The following is a 24,258-nucleotide window of genomic DNA, read 5'->3' on the forward strand; positions in this document are numbered from 1 at the left end:
TTTTGCCTCCCAAAGTCGTTGGACCACACCTGTTCGATTTCTTTTGGGTCTAGCCACATGGTACTGTTCGGTATCTTCTGTGTACGGAACAAAAAGAGTCGGGCACAGTCCGAGTGCCCACCCTCGAGTCTAGTCTGCCGACCTGCAAAAGATGTCCATCGATAAGGCGGCAACGGGTGACATTTGGCACCCTAAAAAGTGGACCAGGCGGCAAAGGCGCCCAGTTTCTGGCAAGCCAATTTGGAGAGTATTATCAAACATCCATCGTTTGTTGGCAGGCCGTGCCGTTTCTCGTGCTCGCCGTGGGCGTGGACAACCTGTTCATCGTGGTGGGCTGGCACGAGCGCCTGCTGGACCTGGACAACAACCCCAAAGCCAGGCCCAGCGCCGCCAGGGTGGCTGCCACCCTCGGCCACGCGGGCCCGTCCATGCTGCTGTCCACGCTGGCGGAGGAGGCCTGCTTCCTGGTCGGTAAGGCCGCACGGCGAATCCAAGCGCTCTAGCAAGTTTGCACAGAAGAAGGCTAGAAATTCCAACTTCTAACACGTGTCGAAAGGGTTGGCCGTTCTCACTCACTGTGACAGAAAGGACGGCAATCACCTTCTCTTTATGAACAGGATTTTCCGTATGCAATGCAAGTACAGCGTTTACGGTACGTGGAAGTACAGTGTTCACTGCACCTGGAAGTGGGGCGTTTACCTTACCTCCTTGTACAGGGTTTACCGCACTTCGTATAGTGCACTAGTTGAGTGCTATGGTGCACTCGAATTAAGGGGCATTTCAAGCGTATGCTCTAACCCTTGCATCCACAAACAAACACCCCTAAAGGAATTAACTGTGCTCATTCGTGCCTTTTGCCCCCAGGGTCCCTGTCGGACATGCCGGCCGTCAGGTCGTTCGCACTTTTGTCCGCCGTGGCGCTGGTCATCAACTTCCTGCTGCAGGTTAGGGTAGTCGTTTTCAAGGCTCTTATCGATTTTCGACTCGTCGACTTATATCCCAACAAAATAATCAATTATTTCGAAACGCCTTTTTTAATATTTTGAATTGTAGGTTTTTCTGCGCGCCAATGCACGAAATTAAACATACACTTTCTAACGCACAAATTTGTGCGCAACAATGCAGGATTTTCTGCATACTTGCCACGAATTGCATTTCGGGAAAATTCTGCTTACGAACCATGTTTAATTTCGTGCATTCGCGCGCAGAAAAAAAACTACATGGTAATTTAGCGTGTATCGATTTTAATTGAAATTGAAGAGATCAAGCCTATGATAGTTGCCAGTTGCCATCTTCGCAGCTCCAACCAAATTTGAATTCGCCTATTCACTAATCAAAACAAAACAATCTTTTTTTTGTCGAAATTTATTGCGTACACTATGAGTTGATAACCAATTTTAAACAACATAGAATCAATTATGAACCATTGAAAATCTCTCGAAGTCTCACACTTGCACGCGTGGGTTCTGTGGCATTGAACCATAGGGAACCATAGGAAGCAAGCGTGGGACAAACCGTGTCTCGGACAAACCGTGTCTCGGAAAAACCGTCTCGGACAAACCGTGTCTCGGACAAACCGTGTCTCGGACAAACCGTGTCTCGGACAAACCGTGTCTCGGACAAACCGTGTCTCGGACAAACCGTGTCTCGGACAAACCGTGTCTCGGACAAACCGTGTCTTACACTTGCGCACTTGTGGCGACAGTTGTTCGCACTAAATAGTGTGAGACTGTCTCTTACTTCACTCTCATTCCAGGAACGTGACATCCACGTTCGTTTGAGCATTGTGTCACATTCGTTTGGGTGTGAATTGGCCGAAAATCAGCTCGTTCACATTCAAACGAGCGTGACACAATACTCAAACGAACGTGACACTTTGTCACGTTCGTTTCAACGTGATGTCACGTTCCTGGAATGAGAGTGTTGGATTTGCGGTGCGTCGATCTAAATCAAAATCGATTCGCTGTTCGATTGTAATCGAATCGACGGACGCTGCTGCAGGTGACGGTGCTGGTGGCCGTGCTGGCGCTGCACGAGCGCCGCCTGCTGTCGCGCCGCTTGGACGGGCTGTGCTGCCTGGCCGCCACGGCGCCGCCGCCCGGCCACAGCGGCCGCTTCGTGGAGCGCCTGTTCAGGCGCGTGCTGGCGCCCTTCCTGATGAGGCGCAGCGTGCGCGTCGCCGTGCCGCTCGCCTTCGCCGGCATGCTGCTCGCCACCCTGCCCTGCCTGCCGCGGGAGAAGATCGGCCTCGACCAGTCGCTCTCCATGACCAGGGACTCGTACGTCTTCAAGTATTTCGAGGTGAGCGACAGGTGCGGATACAGGGGGGGGGAGCAATGGGGTTTTTGGCCCCTCTCCCCCATAGCCCCTAGATAGCCGCCTGAAAGGTAGGCAAAAAGTGCGACTTTGCCCCCCTGGGGGGGGGGCCTCTGGATTCGCCTCTGGTGAGCGAGCAAGCTGAGGGGTGACTCACTGTCAAATTTCGTATCCAATGACAGTGGGAATGCTTAAATGTGGCGGATTTGTCGCGTATTTGCCGCGCATGTTGCCCACACTGAGAATGAAGGAGTCACGATCAGGAGTAAAATTTTGAGTGGAGACAGACAGGTTTCCTTGCCCATACTCTACAAATCAAAGAGTGTACATTAGGGTGGTCCAAAAAAAAATGAAGTTGCTCGGATCGTCCAACGCCGCCCGGATTTGGATTCTACATCGAAAAAAATGAAATACGTGTTTTTTCCTTTTTCGAAAAAATGATTTTTAGGACCTCCTCAAAGCCCTCAAAGTTTTTAACAGTGCTATTAATAGGAAGAAAATCGTAACTTGGTCATTTTTTGACCGATTTTCAAAAACGATACGGGGATTTGTTCGTTTTTGAATGCTTATTACGAAAAAAATATGCCCAACCCTCTTTTTGGTTTGCCTAACTTTCAGGGGCAAAAAATGACTAAATTTCGGCCCAAATTGGCAAGAGTTTCAGTTTGTAGGCCGCTACAGCCACTCCAAGTCCACCCTGTCAGCATGGCGGGGTGCCCCCACCACTAGGCAAGCCCCATGAACAGAAATGAGATGCCGAGTGCAATTTGCCTACCTCACAGGGGCATCAAATTGTGGATTTTTTCGAAAATCTTTCAATAGTGGTGTCTCTTGGGGCCGCTGGGCACTCAGATGGGCACCCTTTCTCCCGGTTCGTTACCCGCACTACGTGATAAGAACAAACAATAGGAATTGACTGTTGAGCACCTCATGCCTACCTCTCAGGACCAGAAAAACGTGAAACTTTAGAAAATTCCTTCATTTTGATGGCTTTTCTTGTGGCCTTGCGTGGTTGCGGTTCCTCGCGTCAGCAACGTCCATTCCTATTGTTTGTTCATATCACGTAGTGCGGGTACCGAACCGGGTGAAAGGGTGCCCATCTGAGTGCCCAGAGGCCCCAAGAGACACCACTATTGATAGATTTTCGAAAAAAATCCACAATTTGATGCCCCTGTGAGGTAGGCAAATTGCACTCGGCATCTCATTTCTGTTCATGGGGCTTGCCTAGTGGTGGGGGCACCCCGCCATGCTGACAGGGTGGACTTGGAGTGGCTGTAGCGGCCTACAAACTGAAACTCTTGCCAATTTGGGCCGAAATTTAGTCATTTTTTGCCCCTGAAAGTTAGGCAAACCAAAATGAGGGTTGGGCATATTTTTTTCGTAATAAGCATTCAAAAACGAACAAATCCCCGTATCGTTTTTGAAAATCGGTCAAAAAATGACCAAGTTACGATTTTCTTCCTATTAATAGCACTGTTAAAAACTTTGAGGGCTTTGAGGAGGTCCTAAAAATCATTTTTTCGAAAAAGGAAAAAACACGTATTTCATTTTTTTCGATGTAGAATCCAAATCCGGGCGGCGTTGGACGATCCGAGCAACTTCATTTTTTTTTGGACCACCCTAGTGTACATGGTACGCTCTAACTGGAGCATGCCTGCAAGCACGCTCTAACTAGCGCATGCCTGCCAAGCATGCACTAACTAGTGCATACATGCAATGTACACGCTAACTGAAGCATACATTTACTGCATAAGGTATAGGGAGTTTTCTGCATCAGGAAGCGTGTACATGGCATGTATGCACTAGTTAGTGCATACTTGGCAGGCATGCGCTAGCTAGAGCGTGCTTGCAGGCATGCTCCAGTTAGAGCATACTATGCACACTCTTTGATTTGTAGAGTATTTGGGTGATAATACTATGTACACTGCGGCAAAAAGCTACGGAAAATTCTGTAAACAGCTTGTGGTAATTCTCCGTAGCCCCCTTGTCAATATTCTCCGTAGGCTCTTACAGTATTTTCCGTTGGACCGCACAGTCTTCTCCGTAGGACCTTACAGTGTTCTCCGTAGGACTATACATTCTTCCATGCCCTACGGAGAATACTGTAAGAGCCTACGGAGAATACTGATAAGAGGGCTACGGATAATCCTGGCAAAAAAATTAACTGAATTCTCCGTCTCCGTACCTTTTGGCCACAGTGCAGGCACACACGTAGCTGATACACCCTTCCTCGCCCAAATTCGGGTGTTAAAGTATACCTCGCCCAAAATCATGACTCTTTCATTCTCGGTGCACTTACAGGCGTTTTCACCACCTGAATGTGGAATGTGTTCAAATTTTGTAGAGTGGGAAAGTTGTCCCTCCCTCGGAACGAGCGGAATCATCAAAGACTAACTCATGTCTGAAGTACCATCATGTCTGAAGTATTTGGAAGAGGGTCGGTGCGGGGTAAAATTGGGCGGAAAAGCTTTCTGATGTTTATCGTTTTAGGCACAACCGTCACTGTATCATCCATCATCAATACATTGTCATTCAAACTGCAGTGGTCCACTGTCTACATTTTGCAATAAAAAGACTCATCACAATGTTTTGCTACTGTAATAATCTGCAATAAAAAGATTATAGCTAAAATTTGCAACAAATGAATTTTGCAATATGAATAACAGACTTGTCCCAGTTCATGAGGGAGTAACTTGTCATAGGTCGTAGGTCATGGGTCGCATACGACAGTGTTAACTTGATTCAGATCACGAAGGGGCTCAGGTCGCAGGTCATAGATCGTGAACAATGTTTGCTTTTTGTTTCAGTTCATGAAGGATGTGCTCTCAATCGGGCCACCGGTGTACTTCGTCGTGACGGAGGGCCTCAACTACACGAAGCCCGAGCACCAGAATCTCATTTGCGGAGGCATTGGCTGCCGATCGGACTCCTTGTTGACGGCGATCACGGCCGCGTCGAAGACGCCCGAATGGTGAGCGTCATTTCGTGGTAGAGCAAACATTTTGTTTTTGTCTTTGAAAAAGAAAAAAAATGAGCTTTTTTGATACTTTCCCCAGTTACCTTGAATCTTCAGACAAACAGCATTGGTTTTGGAAATTAATGGTATTGTCGTACTTGTAATTTTACGACCGCGTAGGTCCCACATTGCCCGGCCGGCCTCGTCTTGGATAGATGATCTCTTCGACTGGACGACCCTGGAAACGTGCTGCAAAGTGTTCGCGAACAATGGCTCTTTCTGCCCACATGACCGTACGTTTCAGTCTGATTGTCGCACTCTCAGAGCCATATTGACTTTTTGTTCATAGCAGCAGCAACATTTCCTAAGTAGCATATGAATTTTTTTTACGCAATAATATACTTCGAAATTTGTTCATATGCCATGGTCCATGCCAAAGTCTATGGTATATGTACAATTCCATAGACAATATTTTTAGTACATTACTAACAAATTTGTTGATAAAATTGTTGATAAAAATTTACCAGAATAATCACTGACAAAACTTTTGTCGTTACTAAACGACACTTTTAATGCTAATTTTTTCAGCGTCAAGATTTATTTTGGAACGGATAGCTTGTTGGACCACTTGTTAGTCAACGACAAGTATTGCAAGTCCATAAAAATATATGTAATGTCTGCGACAAATATTGATCATGTACATAGAATTTTATTCGTATGTACTGACTTTAAATATTAGTTACTACTGACTCCGTTTCTTTCTTACTACAGACAAAATCTCTTAGTAGGCACTAACAAATTAGTCCCAGAAGGCCTCCATACTTCTTTTAAATAACTAGTGACAGATTTGTTAGCAAGGCTAACATACAAAATGTCAATAGATTTTTATCAGTAAGATACCTAAAAAAATGTTCATAAATTACATAGAAATAAAAAAAGTCAGTATGGCTTTGAGAGTGCTTACTTGTAACTTTCGGTATGACACGGTAAAAGAATCACCTGGAAATCCCATTGGTTTCATTTCCAATGGGGTTTTGTGAATTTGCAAATTGACAGAAATAGACTTGTCTTAACATAACCGCCAAAAAAGATCATCTCACGCCATAGATTTGGATAGGAAATGGGAAAGTTATAAAACTGAAATTTGAAAAATGGCCGCAATGATTTACTCATGATTTGATAATGGCGCCCTCGAATCGACAGGCCAGAGCCCCGAGTGCAACACTTGCGCGGTGTCCCTGGAGGGTTCGAGCAAGAGGCCGTCTGGGCCGGACATCCGGAAATTCCTCCCTGGATTCCTGATGGACATTCCGGACGCAGACTGCGCCAAAGCAGGCGTCGCGTCCTATTCCACGGTAATAAAGCCACAACCAAACAATTTTGTGTGTCATTTCAGTCCCGTTACACTGGTAAAACTAAAGCGTTGTATTATATCAGTTTACGCTTGAAATCAAGCGTAACAGCATCCGCCAAGTTTCTCCCTATCTAAATACGTGGGGGAATTTTCAATCCATGATTCATTTCAAGCGTAATGTCTGCAAGCGTAACTTGGTGCACGACTCAAGCACACTGTGTCGTGCACATTGCGCGACACACTCGGCGTAGAACTCGGACGTCGCCGGACTTCTACGAGTTACGCTTTAGTTTAACCAGTGTAGGGTCAGTGCAGGGACGTGAGGCGTCCAAGGGGACGCAATGGAATTTCCGTGCTTTCCCATGACTCAAGACTTCTATTTGGGCCGCGATTATGCGCCCCGCTGGAGAACACTCTGAGATCTATACACTGTTAGAAATTCTGTCGTAAATTAGCGACAAAAAAGTCGCTAATTTTCATAGCGACGGAAATCGTTCTTCAACTACTTCGTCGTAACAGAACGACTAAAATATCATTTCTCTACGACAATGTCGTAATCGCGATTACATATGTTGACACCTGAAATCCCCGAAAAGTTGGTGAAAAGTTACAATTTTGCTCACTTATTTACGATTTGCGTCGTTTATTTACGATTCATAACACAAATTTACGACAAGAGTCGTAAATGTACGACTGAAGTCATAACTGCACGACATGTTCCAAAGGTAATTTACGATTGTTCGTAAACTTACGATTAAGTCGTAAATTTACGACTTAATTCGTTTGAAAACGAAACGTGTCGCTATCAAAATTAGCGACAAATCTGTCGTATATTTACGACTTAAGTCGTAACAAAATATGTCGTTTAAAAACGACATAATTGTTCTACAAAATGTCGTAAATTTACGATTATTTTTAACAGTGTAGACCTTTTTCTCTCTTGCTTATGACGTTTCTTGAGCAAACGTAAAATATACTATTTTCTCGTTAACTACGCACAATTTTAGTCTTTTTTGGCTGAGCGATAGCGAAGCCCGTTACTCCAGTGGGGTTGAAAAGTTTTGTCTGTCTGCGTGTGTGTGTGTCTGTGCGCACTACTCCTCCTGAACGGCTCGGCCGATCTTGCTGAGATTTTGCAGGCTCATTAGATATGTTCTTGGCTCGGCACACGCGAAATTTCATTATCCTAGCTCAACTGGTTCAGTTTTTATAGCCGAAAAACACCCTAAAAACGGCGAAAAATCGAGTTTTCTGCAAGCAGATCTCGCCTGCCTTGATGGAAGGGGGGCCTGGGGGGGGCGGTGACCCCAGCCCCGACAAGTTAAAAAGTTACAAGGGTCAAGATCGTGTAATTTGTAGATGAAGCAACTCTATCTAGAATAAAGGGAGGTTTGGGGGGCGGAGCCCCCCAGTATGCAAGAAATGAGAAGTAACCGACGGTGGACAAGCATTGCCTGCCGAAGGCAGGCTAGCGCCGCAGGCCAAGGTAGGTACGCCAGCCGCGGATTGGAGGAACAGGCAGCGAGATATCGCGAAGCCTGTTACGACAAGATGCGGTCTGGCGTAAACCTACCTTGTAAAGGTAAAACTCTCAATAGATCATGTGGAAATTGAAAAGTACATTGCAAATTACAAAAAGTCAGGTTTAATGGACTAATACATTATACAATGAACAAAATAATGCACAGCTAAAGAGAAAATAGTACATATTACGTTCGCACAAAAAATTTTATGGCAAGAGGTTAAAAGTCAATACGAGACTGAGAGTGATCAAAGCCAATGACACTATGCGTTTTGCAGGGCCTGAACTACGTCTTGGACGAATCGGGCCTGGCGGACATCGGCGACTCGTACTTCATGGGCTACCACACGCCGGTGCGGACGTCGCCGGACTTCTACGAGGCCATTCGGGCGGGGCGGAAAATCGCAGAACAGATAGAAAAGAAGATAAACTCAGAACTGCAACTGGAGAAACACGTCAGCGTATTCCCCTATAGGTATTATCAAAAGTCGAAATTAGGCGGTTGAAATGTGCAGTGTTCCCAGGCTTAAAGACGGCTTTATTTAGAGAAGGGAAATAACTTCTTCCTTGCATATTCCTGTTACACACACATTCCACAAATACTCGGCAAGGTTTTGTCAGTGTGGGTCTCTGTCAGTAAGGAATCACTGTTAGAAATTCTGTCGTAAATTAGCGACAAAAAAGTCGCTAATTTTCATAGCGACGGAAATCGTTCTTCAACTACTTCGTCGTAACAGAACGACTAAAATATCATTTCTCTACGACAATGTCGTAATCGCGATTACATATGTTGACACCTGAAATCCCCGAAAAGTTGGTGAAAAGTTACAATTTTGCTCACTTATTTACGATTTGCGTCGTTTATTTACGATTCATAACACAAATTTACGACAAGAGTCGTAAATGTACGACTGAAGTCATAACTGTACGACATGTTCCAAAGATAATTTACGATTGTTCGTAAACTTACGATTAAGTCGTAAATTTACGACTTAATTCGTTTGAAAACGAAACGTGTCGCTATCAAAATTAGCGACAAATCTGTCGTACATTTACGACTCAAGTCGTATATTTACGACTTAAGTCGTAACAAAATATGTCGTTTAAAAACGACATAATTGTTCTACAAAATGTCGTAAATTTACGATTATTTTTAACCGAGGGGGTATGCACTCGCGTAAGTCGGTTCACTCTATCTGTGATAGCACGCGTAATAATACGCGTAATAGTCGCGTAATAGCCGAAATTGTCAAAATTTTATCAATTTTGTTGTGTTTTAGGCCGTTTTTAGCTAAATTCCGATTAATTTGTGGCGTAATAGAGCGTAATAGCGTAATAGTCGGTACACAGGTTCGGAGAGCGCATACCCCCTCGTTTTTAACAGTGAAGGGTTGGGCAGTCCCTAACAGGATTCGGAATTATTTTTCCCCTCTTCTCAAAGCCAGTTATTTGCAGCTGTCACAGCCATGTCAATTTCAGATCAATTTGATCTTCAAAATAAGAACACTCACATGATATCAAGAGCACCCTATGTCGTATACTGTTATTCAATGAATGACGTCACATTGGTAGAATTTGAATTTTGCCTCGTTCGTTTGAACACGTTTTGCATTCGCTGGAACGTGACCCTGTCGTTAAATCAGTATGTCACATCATGCGTAGATCAACATTGCAACGGAAGTAACGAATTGTCTGTCTGTAGAATACTCTACAAATCAAAGAGTGTACATGGTACGCTCTAACTGGAGCATGCCTGCAAGCACGCTCTAACTAGCGCATGCCTGCCAAGCATGCACTAACTAGTGCATACATGCCATGTACACGCTAACTGAAGCATACATTTACTGCATAAGGTATAGGGAGTTTTCTGCATCAGGAAGCGTGTACATGGCATGTATGCACTAGTTAGTGCATACTTGGCAGGCATGCGCTAGCTAGAGCGTGCTTGCAGGCATGCTCCAGTTAGAGCATACTATGCACACTCTTTGATTTGTAGAGTATGACAAAGCATTCGTTGAAAAACTGTGCACACATTACGTTCGTTACGAAATAGCTCTCAACAAGTCTGTTCTTTTCTCGTCAGCGTGTTCTACGTGTACTACGAGCAGTACCTCAGCATAGTGTGGGTCATGGCGGGGTCCATGCTGCAGTCGCTGTGCCTGCTGTTCCTCATCATGACCCTCCTCAACGGCTTCGACTTGGTGGCCTCGTCCATCGTCAGCGCCATCGTCATCGTGATGCAGCTCGAGATGGTGGCCGTCATGTACTTGTGGGGCATCGACCTCAACGCCCTGTCCGCCGTCAACCTGGTCGTGGCAATGGGGATCGCCGTCGAGTTCAACTCGCACGTCATGCACGCCTTCCAGAAGTCCACCGCGCCCACGCGCATCGCCCGGGCGCAGGAAGCCCTCGTTGACATGGGCGCCTCGGTAAGACTACGCTCGGAATACAACCTCGAAACCTTACAAACCACTCTACGAACCGAAGTGTGTATACTCAGTACGCATCTACAGATGCATACACTGAGAATCCAAACGCTGTGAGTATAGCGTCAGTTGGTGCAATGCTTTTGCATTGCACATTAAGTGCAATGCCTTCCCATTCCTGTTCATTATAGCATAGGGCATTTTCGGGATGCATTGCAATATGGCTGACTATGGCATTGCACGAATGGTGCGATATCTCAGGGCATTGCACCATACGTGCTATATTCATAGCGTTTGGAATATCAGGGAACACTGAAAATCTATCGGCGTCACTTCGTGCCGCTGCAGGGGCGTGAATAAAGTGTCACGCCAATAAACGGCATGACAGAAAAGTCACGCCAAAAATCGGCGTGACTCAAAAATTCACGCCAAAAATTGGCGTGAATTTCTTGTCATGCCGCTTTTTGGCGTGACTTGTCTCATAAAACGCGTTGTCATTCACGCCTAATGAGGGCTTGACTCACATGTCACGCCGTTTTTTGGCGTGAATTTCGTGTCACGCCAATTTTTGGCGTGACTGTTGGTCACGCCATAATTTGGCCATGAGTCCGACCTTTACGTTTTCAGTGAACTTGCAGGAATACACATCGTCAGATGCATACTTTGCTGAGTACACATTAACAGATGCATACCTTGCTGAGTGCACACCTATAACTTATGCATCTGTGCGTGTGTACTCAGAGTACACACTTCAGTTTGTAGAGTAGAGAAGTAGTACAGTAAGGTAGTATAGTAGGTAGGTATTTTGAGCAAATGGAAACTTATACTTTGAAAATCGTTCGTAATTCATATACTATTTCTTCGTACATCAAAGCTCAAAATACTTATTCGTAAGGTTTTAAGCGTGTGACAGTCTCCGTACTCAGATTCGAATGAGCCCATGTCCCATGTTGCCTGTCACAGGTCTTTTCCGGCATTTTCCTCACCAAGTTCTCTGGCATCGTTATCCTGGCCTTCGCTCCGGTGCAAATCATGGAAGTCTTTTACTTCAGAATGTACCTCACGATGGTCATCCTCGGCGCCCTGCACGGACTCATTCTCCTGCCAGTCGTTTTAAGCTTCGTTGGTGGGTAGAACTACTTTGAGGTCTCAGTTCGCACCAGTAACAGCTGTCCGAAAGTAATTATTTTGTCCTGTTCAGGTCCGAAAGTGAACCCAGCTCGACTACAAGACATCGCAAACTGGCAGCGGCAAGACGCACTTCTAAATGGCGGCCCTGACACTGCTTCAAATTACACGAGGCAGTAATGTCTTCAGAGGCGCACAATATAGGTCGACTGATTGTAGTACATTTTCTCACGAAAGCCGGCGAAGCAGCATCTGCACCAAAACTCCGAAGAAAACAGGGATCCTTAACTTAGCATTTAGCTAACACTGCTTTCATAACGCAACATTTAAAAAAAATGTTCGCTAAAGGTTAAGGAAGGGTACGGACTGTTGCAAGTACTCCCTAGAATATCGCCACACGAACTCGAGAAACAAGAAAAATAAAGTCAGAAGTTACGTGTTATAACTTTGGCTTGTACGATAACGTCACGATGCCGTTTTGAGGTAAGTTAAGGATCCCTGCAAGAAAATGAAAGGTATTTGCTTCGTAGTGCGAAGGATTTGACTACATGACTCGAGGCTTTTTTTTCGTACATTTTACGAAGCCTTCGTTTTCATCGTATTACGAAACCTTCCTTTGAGTTAAGGGGGGACATCACTCCAAAATGATCAAAAATTGCAACTTTTTTTTATTAGTTTATATTATAGACCATTCCTTTCTGCGTCGAATGGTGAAAACCGCATTCCGGAATTCAAAAAATTGCAGTTTTAGTACGTTGTGCGCCGCAAACATGCATAGGGGAAAAGCCCAGTTTCCCCAACTTTGATCGCGTTTTTCTCGGAACATGAAATTGCAAACGGTTGCAGGCCTCTAGGGCGCAGTTTTTGAGCTACAGCGGGGAGATTTAGCATGGAAGCTTCTACGACATGCCGCTATGGTGGGTAGCAAAATAATTTGCATTGGTCAATTTTTATTATTTTTTTAACGTTTAAAATTGAACAATTTTGACCAAAAAAATTGAACAATATTTTTTGGTATGTAACAAACACAACTTAAAATGATTTTTGAAATGTGATTGAGGTTCCCACCATAGCCAGACATCTCTGGAAGGCTGTCACCAAATTTCAATGTTCTAGGTTAAACCGTTTGGCGTCCAGCGCTGCAACAGTGCGAAATGGTCTAACCTAACACTCAAAAATGTGTTTTCAACGAAAGCGCTGTACTGCCCTGGCGGATTGACTTTGTGTTGTTTTATACTTAATCTGTTAAAATATGAACAATTTTTCTCTTTCCGTTTGGTTTTTATGACGTTTTTACAAAAGCACTGTTTTTGGAGTGATGTCCCCCCTTAACTGTGATGAAGTCGCTAACTTGGTTATTTATTGCACTTATGCCTTTTTTTATTTATACACTTCTGTAAGACTTTATATAACAATAAAAAATATTCCAATGATCATGCTCATCGCATTGCAGGGTGTTCACATTTTGATAATTGAAAATCAGATTCACACATAAGAATTATCAATGTATAAGTGCGTAAGTGCGTATAACTGCATAAGTGCATAAAAAAGAGCATAATATTGTCTACAAAATGAACCACGGGGATTAACATCGGGCCAAAAACGCTGGTAGAAAAAGGTCATTTTTCACAAATTTTCCATTGAATGAATTTTTCTTGTTCGATACTAAATATCTAGTAACATTTTCCATCCGATATTAACCCCCGTGGTTCATTTTGTAGGCAATTTTATGCTCTTTTATATGCACTTTACCGATTGAAAAAAAGTTGAAAACTTTGGCTGAAATCGTGCGCGCAGTGACACCATGTATGATTTTGCAGACCTTTGTTACGTCCCTCATATAAGTGCCTCCCCTTATGCTAAAACAAAATATTTTTTTGTTTTTTAAATTGTTGCAAAAAGTTTGATCTTTTACATGGTTACTGCCGTTTGTCTCTAGCATTCATGGAAGTCTTTTTAATTCAGGTGCAAACAAAAAATTTGAAAAAAAATTGAAAAAGCGTGCACAAAGTGCTACTGCCCCCTTAAAATTCAGACATGGCCAAGTCTTAAAATTCGCACTGCCTTCTAGCTGAAATTTCACACTTTTAGTCCAAAATTTAAGAACATGCTTTGTGAATTCGTGCTGCTGCAATCGTGCGGAAAGGGCAGCCTGTTTTAGAGTGGTCTAGACGCTGGTAAGGCGGGCCTACTTAGATTCTGATGAACAGTGTTTTAATTTCCCGGGAACGATCATTTTGGTGAACGTTCCCAATAAATTCCCGGGAACATTTCCGAAGATTCCCCAAAACTCGGAATATTCACCTTTTTTTAATAAAATAACTTTATTTGCCTTCTGGAGAGTACAAACAGGCAAATTTTGACTATTCTCGCAATTTTCCCGTCAACAGCCTATATCCATTACTATTTGAGACTATAAAGAGGCATACAGGACATGAGCCCCGTCCCGTTTGAGCCCCGATGGTCTGAGCCCCGACCTGAGCCCGGGTTGAGCCCCGACCCAAGCCCCAATTTCCAGAGCCCGGATTGAGCCCCGACCTGAGCCCCGTTTGAGCCCCATTTGAGCCCCACTTGAGCCCCATAGCAATAAATTATGCAAAAATGCGTGATTTCAGGTCGCGGGGCTCAAATGGGGCTCAAACGGGGCTCAGGTCGGGGCTCAATCCGGGCTCTGGAAATTGGGGCTTGGGTCGGGGCTCAAGTCGGGGCTCAACCCGGGCACAGGTTGGGGCTCAGGTCGGGGCTCAGACCATCGGGGCTCAAACGGGACGGGGCTCATGTCCTGTATGCCTATAAAGACTTGCGTTTTAAGTCGATTACTTAGTTCTCACATTAGTTGTGCGCTCTTCTAATGCCGCCAGGAATGTGGTAAAATAGGAAAATTAAAACAGCGTTTCAAAATGTATTAATGTTCATTCAAGATATGCCTGACGCGGTGACTTCGAAAACACGTCGCTCATAACTCGGGACTTCATCAACGTCCGTCTCCAAGAAGATGCCCTAACCCCCTGCAAGCGGAAAAGACGATCTCATTCACAAATTGCAAAAACATTTTTCGTAGGAATTCAGTAGTGCGGGGTGCAATAAATGTCGTTGGTTAATGTACATGTTACGTAACGTCTTCTGCTTTTCTCGCACTCACTGACAGTCATAAGGATTAAGAAGAAAAGAGCTGTAGAAAAGCGTTAGGTAATAAGTGGACGTTTCGAGAGGTCCTAAAAGATCTTATCTGCCCGTTCCCCCCCAAGACAATCTTATCTTAAACGCAGGCGAATTTCACTCAGTTTGACCATTTGGGATGGGTACGAGAGTAAGCGGGATATATTTCTGCATGCCCTATTGGTTTCTTTGATCTTTCATCTTTACATAATTTCAGTGAATTTAATCACATTGATTTGTAGCTGTATCAAATGATCAAACTGAGTGAAATTTGCCAGCGTTTAAGATAAGATTGTCTTGGGGGAACGCGCAGATAAGATCTTTTGAATAGGACCCCTCGGTTTTGCTACGTACTTCTTCTTCAGGTCGGTGTGCAACACTGGCTTGGGAGCCTAGATCTTCGGTGCGGGCTTGGGCTTTGGTGGCCTGCCAGAGAGGGAGCGCTTGGGCAGGTGGTGGGGCTTGTGGTTGGGTTCGGGGGGATGATGAGGGCCATGGGGAGAGCGCTTGTGCAGGTGGTTGGGCTTGTGGTTTGGTTCGGGGGGATGATGAGGGCCATGGGGAGAGCGCTTGTGCAGGTGGTTGGGCTTGTGGTTTGGTTCGGGGGGATGATGAGGGCCATGGGGGGAGCGCTTGTGCGGGTGGTGGGGCTTGTCTTTGTGTTCGGGGGGTCCGGAGGGATGATCAGGGCCCTTGTGGGTGCGCTCCTGCAGATGGTGGGACTTGTGGTTGGGTTTATGAGGCTCCCCTGCGGCTTGCTGGCAAATCTGGAACAAATTGGTGACACAAATAATGATCATCTTTTGAATGTTGATGTTCTGTAAATCCCCACCAACGGCCACTTTAAAAGCATAATTCTTTGGTCCTCCAGCGCAGAATTCTGTGATGAATGAGCCTGGACCATAGTCTTCTTCAATCTGATTGGTCAGGCCACCAAGATGGCTTCCATAGGAGAGGTCAGGGTCCTCTGGCCGCTTCACCCAAGCGACCGAGAACAAACAAAACGAGAGGCTCATTCCCTTCCTATTCTTGCTGAGAGTCTATCACTCTAACTCAAAATAAGTTGCAAAAATAAAAAATAGTTCTCTGAAGTAAAAGTAACAAAATGTCAACTTTTCTTCATAAATTCTACACTTTTCTTATTAAAAGGTACTCTGGCCTCTAAATACCAAATGTGCTTAAGCTCAAATAGATGAAAACAGAAGGAGACAAAAGTCAATCTTACAGTACAAACAATTTAGTGTCTTGTTCCGTTGGAATAAGAGCCGATAAAATGAGTGACTCTTTCACTCAAAATTAGATCAAAAATTTTTAAAATCTCATCAAAATAACTATCAGAGAAGCTTCTCCACTACATAAACTCTATTTAAAATCAATGGGGCACTCAGCAAGTTAATACAGACTGAGCAGCTGCTTGTGATAAGATATCATTACCAAAACCGACTCACACACTATAAGGTTAAACTGCCCAACTCAACATAGGTCAGAAATAAATTAATTCAACAGTGTCACTCCACTAAAACATAACGAGAGGCTCATTCCCATCATAGTTATGATAAAGATTAATCACTCACACCCAAAAGATGTTTCTAATCAATATAAAAGTGAACTGCGCTGGTTTGACTCAATGATGCTTTCAGTTTCTATCACCCAAATAAAAGAAGGAAAATTCTTGAAAGCTCACCAAAATTACTATCAGACAGGCTTCACCACTATCTTAACTAAATTAAAAAAAAAAAGGGCCCTTTCACCAAAAAAAATAACAAACCCCACTAGGGGAAAACCTAAAAAAATCGTGTTTAAAAATTGGGGGAAAGTAGGATTTTGATTCAATCAAAAAAAATTTTTAAATTAAATTTTTAACAAATTTTTTCCTTTCCCAACACAAAAAAAGCTAAAGTTGGCAACAAAATTTTTCTTTCCTTTCCGGAGATTTTCGAACAAAACACTTCGTTAAAAATAAAAAATTTTCCCCCCCTAAAAAACATAAAAAAGTCGGGACACTTGACCCAATAAAAAGGGGCGAACCCCCTTCCTTGGTTTTCCTTACAAGGTTTTCTTTCCCCCCCGGGGGGGGGAGTTAGGCGTGATTGGGAAAATTGGCTCCCTTTTTTACCATAATCCTGTATTACCCAAACCCGTCCCGGGACACCTTTTCTTTAAACTTGTGGACATAAATTTCTTGGGGGGTTCTTCCCCTTTACCCCCTTTCAGCAGGGTTGAACCCCCAGGAATGACCCTGAACCAGTAGTTTTTTCGACGATCAAATAAAAAGGGGGCGGGGGGGGTTGCGAGTTCCGGTTCACCTTCCCCAAAGTCTCGAAAATAAAAAAAGCACTTTTTAAAAAATGAAAATTAAAGATTTTTCCAAAAGGAAAAAAAACCCAAAGGGGGGGTGACCTCATTTGTGATGGTTCGGCGGAGCCACCCCCCGGGACCTTAATTTGCAAAAAGATTTTGTCTTAAAACCTAAAAAATCCCCTTACGTCAAGAGCCACAAGGGTTTTTCTGAAAAATTTTTTCCCTTTCACCCACGGCAACAGTTTGGCAAAAATTGCTTTTCCCCCCAAAGAAATTTTTAAAAAACTTAAAAAAACCTGCGGCCGTCCCGGTTAAATGAATTGCCGATATCACCTTGTACTCCCAACGTCCCCCCTCTTTTTCCCCGGCGTTTTTAACCGCCCCAGTAACCAGGTTCAAAAATCAAACCTTTATCATGCCGTCATAAAATGTGAGCCGACACGCGTTCGCCCGGCGTGTGCAATCGAAACGAGAGAACACAAAAACAAGTGAACAGGCAGAGGCATGCCGGTGCGCCCCACGACCGCATGGCGCAAGGTACGCCGAGCCCAGATCTCATGATTTTAACACTTGCGACACAAAAATATTACCTCTACAAAAAGGGGTTTTCTGAGGTAACTCGGAAACACACTCACATTGAGGAAAATACATATAGAAAGAGGACGAAACGACAGGACGCTACAAGCGATGCACTCACCTCAGTATACTCGCTCCCGCTTACATTCAAGTCGAGCTCCTCCGTCTTTTTCCGCCTCCTCCGGCACTTTTTCCTCGTCAGAAGAAACTGTCAGATCCGCGATGAGTTGGTCCCTCCCCCCTGGTCAGGCTCGTAATCCAAATCACAATCAAATGGATCCATTTCTTTCAGATCAAAGGCCACACACACGCACGCCCTCACGTCTTCACCACTGCGACGCGTGAACGAAAGTGACAAGATTGAACGCGCGGAAGGGGTGGAGCCCGGGTTTGGCCGGCAGAGGGCGCAACGGTCGTTCGAACGGCCGGCCAAATTCAATTAGTTTTCGATTTTGCGACAACCATAAATAAAACGTAGGACGTCAAAATCTCTCAAATATTATTTCTTGTCACTAGACATAGTCTTGAAGCGATGACAACAGGTGTTATGCAAATTCAGAATACACCGGGGGGGGAGAGGGGAGGGGGCGAAGGGGGGGGTCTCTGGACCAGCAGCATCTCTCAGACAGTTTTTTCCCCCGGACAAGACATGATGGGGGAGTATTGCCAATAATTCCTGAAAAAAATTTCAGCCCGGGGAAATGATATCAAACACGTGTCGGCATGAAGGGGAAGAATGAAAGGGGGGGGGGGGGGGGGGGGGGGGGGGGGGGGGGGGGGGGGGGGGGGGGGGGGGGGGGGGGGGGGGGGTGGGGGGGGGGGGGGGGGGGGGGGGTTTTGGGGGGGGGGGGGGGGGGGGGGGGGGGGGGGGGGGGGGGGGGGGGGGGGGGGGGGGGTTTGGGGGCGGGGGGGTTGGGGGGGGGGGCGGGGGGGGGGGGGGGGGGGGGGGGGGGGGGGGTGGGGGGGGGGGGGGGGTGGGGGGGGGGGGGGGGGGGGGCCGGGGGGGGGGGGTGGGGGGGGGGGGGGGGGGGGGTTTTGGGGGGGGGTTGGGGGGGGGGGGGGGGGGGGGGGGGGGGGGGGGTGAAAAAAAAAAGGGGGGGGGGTTTTTGGGGGGGGGGGGGGGGGGGGGGGGGGTGGGGGGGGGGGTTGGGGGGGGGGGGGGGGGGGGGGGGGGGGGGGGCACCCCCGGAGGGGAAGGCGCAGGGGCCCCCCAGGGCCCGGGGGCCCGGGGGGCGGGCCTGCCCCCCGCGGCCCCGCCCCTCCGTTGCGCCCTCCGCCCTCACGCGAGGTTTCCCGGTAGCCGGAGCGTTCCTGTTGCCGACTGCGCCGGGGGACCCCCGGCAACCCGGGGGCTTGCCGCCGGGGCAGGGGCCCCCGCGTGCCGCCCCCCCCGGGGCCCGGGGCCCGCGGCGCTAGCGCAGGGTATAAATCCAGGCCCCCGACCGCAGGAGCATCATTCTTCGTTCAGTCGCTGACCAGTACAATCAGCACGATGACTTACGCTATCTGTGACATTCAGATGCTCCGGGGCAAGTACGGGGAGTATGTTCTCAAGGAGGTTTCGTTCTATGAACAGAACGAAGCGGCCCAGATCCACAAGTCGGCCACCTTCGCTCCACCCTCCCCCGGAGATGAGATCCCAGAGAAGCAACTGCGCCAAAACAAGTACATCGTGAGGCGTTTGCTTTCCCCTTTCCCCTGGGAAACTGGCTTCTCGCCCTATGACAGGCTCCCTCAGATTTGAGCGAGATGTCGGCGGAGTATGACTTCCTCTACGTGAAGGGGGATGAGAAGAAGAGAATTCTTCAATTCCTCTTACCCTAAAAGAAAATCTTTGATGTAGAGAAGTTCGGTTGTCCAAGCCTCAAAAAATTCCCCAAAGGGCCTGGGCACCTTGCCATAATGATACCGTAGGCTCTCACAGCTCCAAAACTTGTGCTGCGCGCAATGCGAAGCGAGTGGGTTTGTGGATGCAGGTGTATCTCAACTCACCTCGATGAGGGTGCACTGTAAAGAAAAAACTGAAAACACAAAAAAATTCATAAAACGACAAAACTCCCTAAAAATAAAGCCAATGATATCCGTCTGACTAGGCGCTTCGGGAGACAGCAAGCAGGCCCATGCGTCACCTGGGGACACTGTGCTGAGTCCGATGCACCCCGATGCGTCACCTGGGGACAGAGCGCAGTGGCCTCCCAGGCGCCCGGCGCGGCACGGAGCGCGGCGGGCCTGCCTACCTCGCAGGCGCTCCGCCTCCTCCGTTAAGCGCACCTCACGCGCCTCACAGTCCTGACCGAGTTTCCGGCTAGCCAGGCAGCAGTTGCCTCGTTGCCTGACTAGCAAGCCTAGAAGAGGCCGAGCGCCTCGCTGGCAAGCCAGGGGCTGGCTTGCCTGCCTAGAAGATTATGAGCGGAGGGCCCGCAGCGTGCCGCGCCGCCCGTGCCGTCGCCCGCCGCATCATGAATCGGGGCGGCTGCGGGGGCTCGGGTTGCGCGCGCGGTGTATAACCTCGACACCCAGCTAGCAAGTGCTCATGAAGTGCGTCGTGCGTCCCTCGCGTTGCGCGTCGTTACGAGACGCTGCTAGCATGCATCGCGTAGCTGCCCCCCCTCGCCCATTCCCTTGCCGAGACGCCACCTCCCACCGCGCCCCGCCACACCCCGCAGCAGTCTACACACGCACGCACTTGAGCCTTGAGTGCGTAGAACACTGTTAAAAAAAATATGAAAATTCAGACTGATTTCGTCTTACTTGGTGGTCTGAATCGTAAATTCATAAAATGGTGCGAATATTAAGACCAACTGTCTGAAAAGTTTGACCTGTTGTCTGAAATTTGAATTTAGACTAGCAAGTCTGAATATTTAGAGCGATGGCTATCAAGTTTTTTACATTGTCGTCCGAAAACTAAATTCATACTTGTGAAATCGAAAAACGAGTGAAAAAACCCCGTCCCCTTTGTACATTTTTCGATTTTCTCAGAACTTTTATCAATACTACTGTTGTATTTCAAATAATATTTACGTTTAGTGTCGTAAAAGCATAGAGAATGTTTCAGAGCTCCGAAATGGACACTTATTGCTCTATCCGCTAGGTGGCGCTAGTGTCGCATGGATGATCTCTTGGAGCTAAAATTGCCACTTGAAGGCGAAATTGCGAATATTTTGTTACAAACTTATTCCAAGTGATTGTCTGAAAGGGCATGAGGGCACCAAAGCAAGATTCAGGTTAATAAGTGCAGTATAAGCTAAATAACAAAGAATACAATTTCACTCTCGCGCATGGCCACGGGTCGGCGCGTGGTGGGCTTAGGCCGCTCTCCCTCGCATTTCAGCAGTCACCTCTAGCCTCTTCACCTCCTATGCAAGTAGGAGTCTACTGCCGTGTACCTAATTTTTGAGCCAAGACGATCCGCTGAGCGTCTTCGATAAACCGATGGCAAAAGTTCGCCGATTTGTGTTCTACTCTACAGAGTGGCATTTTTAAGTGCGACTGTTCAATGTCTTCGAACAACTTAGTCTGATAAAATAGACCGACTGGTATCATTTTTCATACTACATGTTGATCTGAAAATTCAGACTAACGTCGTCTGAAACTTTCAGACCGCGAAGCAAGGGGAAATAACTCCTGAAAATTCGTACACCGAAATTCAAAATTCATGAATTTCAAGCCGAAATTCATTGAAATTCATCGAAATTCATTGAAATTCATTGAAATTCACGAAATTCATTGAAATTCATGAATTTCGGTCTAAAATTCATCAAAATTCATTGAAATTCATGAATTTCGGTCCGAAATTCATTGAAATTCATCGAAATTCATGAATTGCGGTCTGAAATTCGTTGAAATTCATGATATTTGATCCGGAATTCAAGAAACCACGTGAATTATGGTCCAAAAGTAATTAAGATTCATTTAAATGGATAAAAGTATATCAATTGATACAAAAACTAAATAATAGTTGTACAAAACGTGGAAGTGCATTGAAAAACAATCATTTTCATGCAATTTTCTTGTAATTTAATGCGGTAAGAGCTCTCCGGTGTGCGCGCTTAGGCTGAAGCAGCCTGGCTTCTAATACCGTCGGAAGCATTCGATTTTTCTCGGTCTAGATTTGGTCTACATGACCGTCTACAGACCTAAGCAACCCCGTCTAGCATTGAGTGGCCGTTGCGGCTGGAAGGCCCTGAAAAAATTACCGCGGCGTCGGGACTCAAAAGTAGCCATGTTCATCCCTTGGCTTGGCGCGAATGTATCCCCGCGTTTCCGTCGCGTTGCTAGGCGTGCTGTGAGCACTCACCTACGTCATGCCCGGGCGGCCAGGGGGCCGTCCGAAAGCCGTTCCAGAAGGTTCGAGAAGGTTTTCGCTAAAGAACGGCCAGGAAAAAGGCCCAGTCCCCTGAGAAGTGACACACTGTTTGCAGACGTTCCCGCAATTAGGCAAGGTCAAGGAGCCCTGCCGAGGGAAGGAATGGGAGGGGGGAGGGGGAGAGGGGAGGGGGCAGCCGGGGCGGCGACCTGCATCCTTGGGCCGAGAAGCCTCCCTCGCCCGCCACGCCGTCAGGATATTGGGACCTCAGCTGCCCTCAAAATTGGCCTAGAAATTCATTCGAACATGTTTCTGAAGCAGTGAAAGGAATGGAAGGCGAATTTGAAATTTTCAGATTTGTAATGTAAAGCAAAATATTAGATCACTGGGGTGAGCCACTTGTGAACAAAGACTATTCATCCCAAAGACCCCTCATTGTAAAACGCCATTGTCGTCTGTTTTCTCTCTTCCCCCCCCGAGACCCCCCGAGAGTGAGCCAGTGTGCGTGTGTGTGTGAATGTGTGTTGGTGCGAGGGTCGGCCTGCCTGCCGCGGTGCACTCCTCCTATTGTCTCCAATTTTAACTTCTGTCGCTTTCAATTTTTCAACACTTTAAGCGCCATATTCTGCTTCCTCATGTCCACGCGGTTAACGCCATATTTTATTTTTGGATTTTGTGATATTTTTGAGTTTTAACCCAATTTGATTACGGAATTATAGAACCACATTTTCTTGTGTATCTCCCGAAGGCCTAGACCTAGAACTGAATTTCAAAACTGCTCCCGTACATCTTTTCATGGCGCATTGAACGAGCTCCTTTATTTTACTCTTAGACTTCTAGAAGCGAATTTACATTTTGCAGCCAGAGGCAATTGTCCTTGGGGGGCCAAGACCGCTCCTCTCTCGGCCGACCCGGACTACCTGGTTGGGTCTCGCCCGCAACCCACACTGCCGGATGGCTGCACTTTTCAATGGAGAATCGGGCGCCCTTTCCCTTGCGTTGGTTCAACTGAGCTTGTCGCGCACTCGTGAAAACTCAGAGGGCTTCCCCATTCGGTTTCAAAGTGTGTGTATATTTGTGACTAGAGACCGGCACTGCCGCTCGTGGCGAGCCGGCCCGGCTCGGCAACCGAGTCTCTGTGCGAGAGAGAGGTCCGAGAAAGCCGAAGCCGAGTATTGCCGAACCCGCCGGTGCAAACGGGGCTCGTCTGAGCCGTGGCCGCCCGCGCCTCGTCGCCTAGCTTGGCGGCCTTGCGCGCGCTGGGGGAGACAGACACGTTCGCAGCTCCCAGCACAGCTCCCCGGCCGACTGCCGACCGACTCCGCACAGAGCCTCGTCGCTCTGTCTCTCTCGCACTTATGCGGGCCGCCCCATGAGTGCGACAGAGACGGAGCGACGAAGGTGATATGCGGAGTCGCTCTGCAGGCCAGCGGCAACGAAGTCTCACACCGAAATTCCTCAATTTTGTGATGAAATTCATGAATGTTGTTGTGAAATTCATGAATTTTGCAGTGAAATTCAATGAAATTCATCAAAATTCATCGAAATTCATCGAAAGTCATCGAAATTCATCGAAATTCATTGAAATTCATTGAAATTCACTGAAATTCACCGAAATTCATGCGAAATTCAAAATTTTGTACACCGAAATTCAAAGTTATTTCCCCTTGCCGCGAAGTATGAAAGTTTTGGTATGAAAATTCAGACTGAATGTATGTAAATCGACTTCTTACAAAAAATTATGAATTTTCAGTAAATTTTTTTAACAGTGAACGCATAGTGCAGCCCCCCCCCCCCCCCCCCCCAACCCCTGCCCCTCTCGAGAAGCGGCGCGTCGGCAGTCGGCAGTGTGCGCCACTCTTGCTTATCTATCTTGAGGTCGGGTTCGGGTGGCGCGCCGGCCGGCCGGCCCCGCTTGGAGATGTGGCTGACACGCCGCGTGCCGCAAGGCGCCTTGCCCTAGTACCGAACACAACTTTTACGGGTATTGAGTATTTATGTGATTAGCCACCAAATTGTGCATCCTCGCGTTGAAACAACGAAAATGATACCCAACACAAGTGGTATTGGACATATGAGTGTCCCACCGTCATTGCGAACATGTTTAACACAAAACAATGGCACGTTAGGATATTCAAAATTTATACTAAAATTGACATTTTCATGAATTACCATGTGTAAGAAATTTGTCAAAAAAAGAGTTCCGAGTGTTTA

The 24,258-nt window shown here is 46.7% G+C and overlaps 2 protein-coding genes across 2 annotated transcripts in view; one reads left to right on the forward strand and one right to left on the reverse strand.

Annotated features, from left to right (window-relative positions):
- The window catches only part of LOC117645264 (NPC intracellular cholesterol transporter 1 homolog 1b-like), a 34,493-nt gene extending 22,074 nt beyond the window's left edge, over window positions 1-12,419 (forward strand). The window contains exons 14-23 of the mRNA XM_034385327.1: window positions 279-471; window positions 865-944; window positions 2,002-2,301; window positions 5,124-5,287; window positions 5,453-5,565; window positions 6,476-6,627; window positions 8,427-8,623; window positions 10,232-10,577; window positions 11,538-11,700; window positions 11,776-12,419. Of these exons, the coding sequence (XP_034241218.1) occupies window positions 279-471; window positions 865-944; window positions 2,002-2,301; window positions 5,124-5,287; window positions 5,453-5,565; window positions 6,476-6,627; window positions 8,427-8,623; window positions 10,232-10,577; window positions 11,538-11,700; window positions 11,776-11,882 (1,815 nt within the window). The 3' untranslated portion in view covers window positions 11,883-12,419. The remainder of the gene's footprint in view (window positions 1-278; window positions 472-864; window positions 945-2,001; window positions 2,302-5,123; window positions 5,288-5,452; window positions 5,566-6,475; window positions 6,628-8,426; window positions 8,624-10,231; window positions 10,578-11,537; window positions 11,701-11,775) is intronic.
- The window catches only part of LOC117645446, a 175,436-nt gene that overhangs the window by 59,213 nt on the left and 91,965 nt on the right, over window positions 1-24,258 (reverse strand). The gene's annotated exons all lie outside the window — the stretch shown is intronic.

The sequence above is a fragment of the Thrips palmi genome, unplaced genomic scaffold (genome assembly GCF_012932325.1).
Source record: "Thrips palmi isolate BJ-2018 unplaced genomic scaffold, TpBJ-2018v1 HiC_scaffold_18, whole genome shotgun sequence".
NCBI classification, from domain to species: domain Eukaryota; kingdom Metazoa; phylum Arthropoda; class Insecta; order Thysanoptera; family Thripidae; genus Thrips; species Thrips palmi.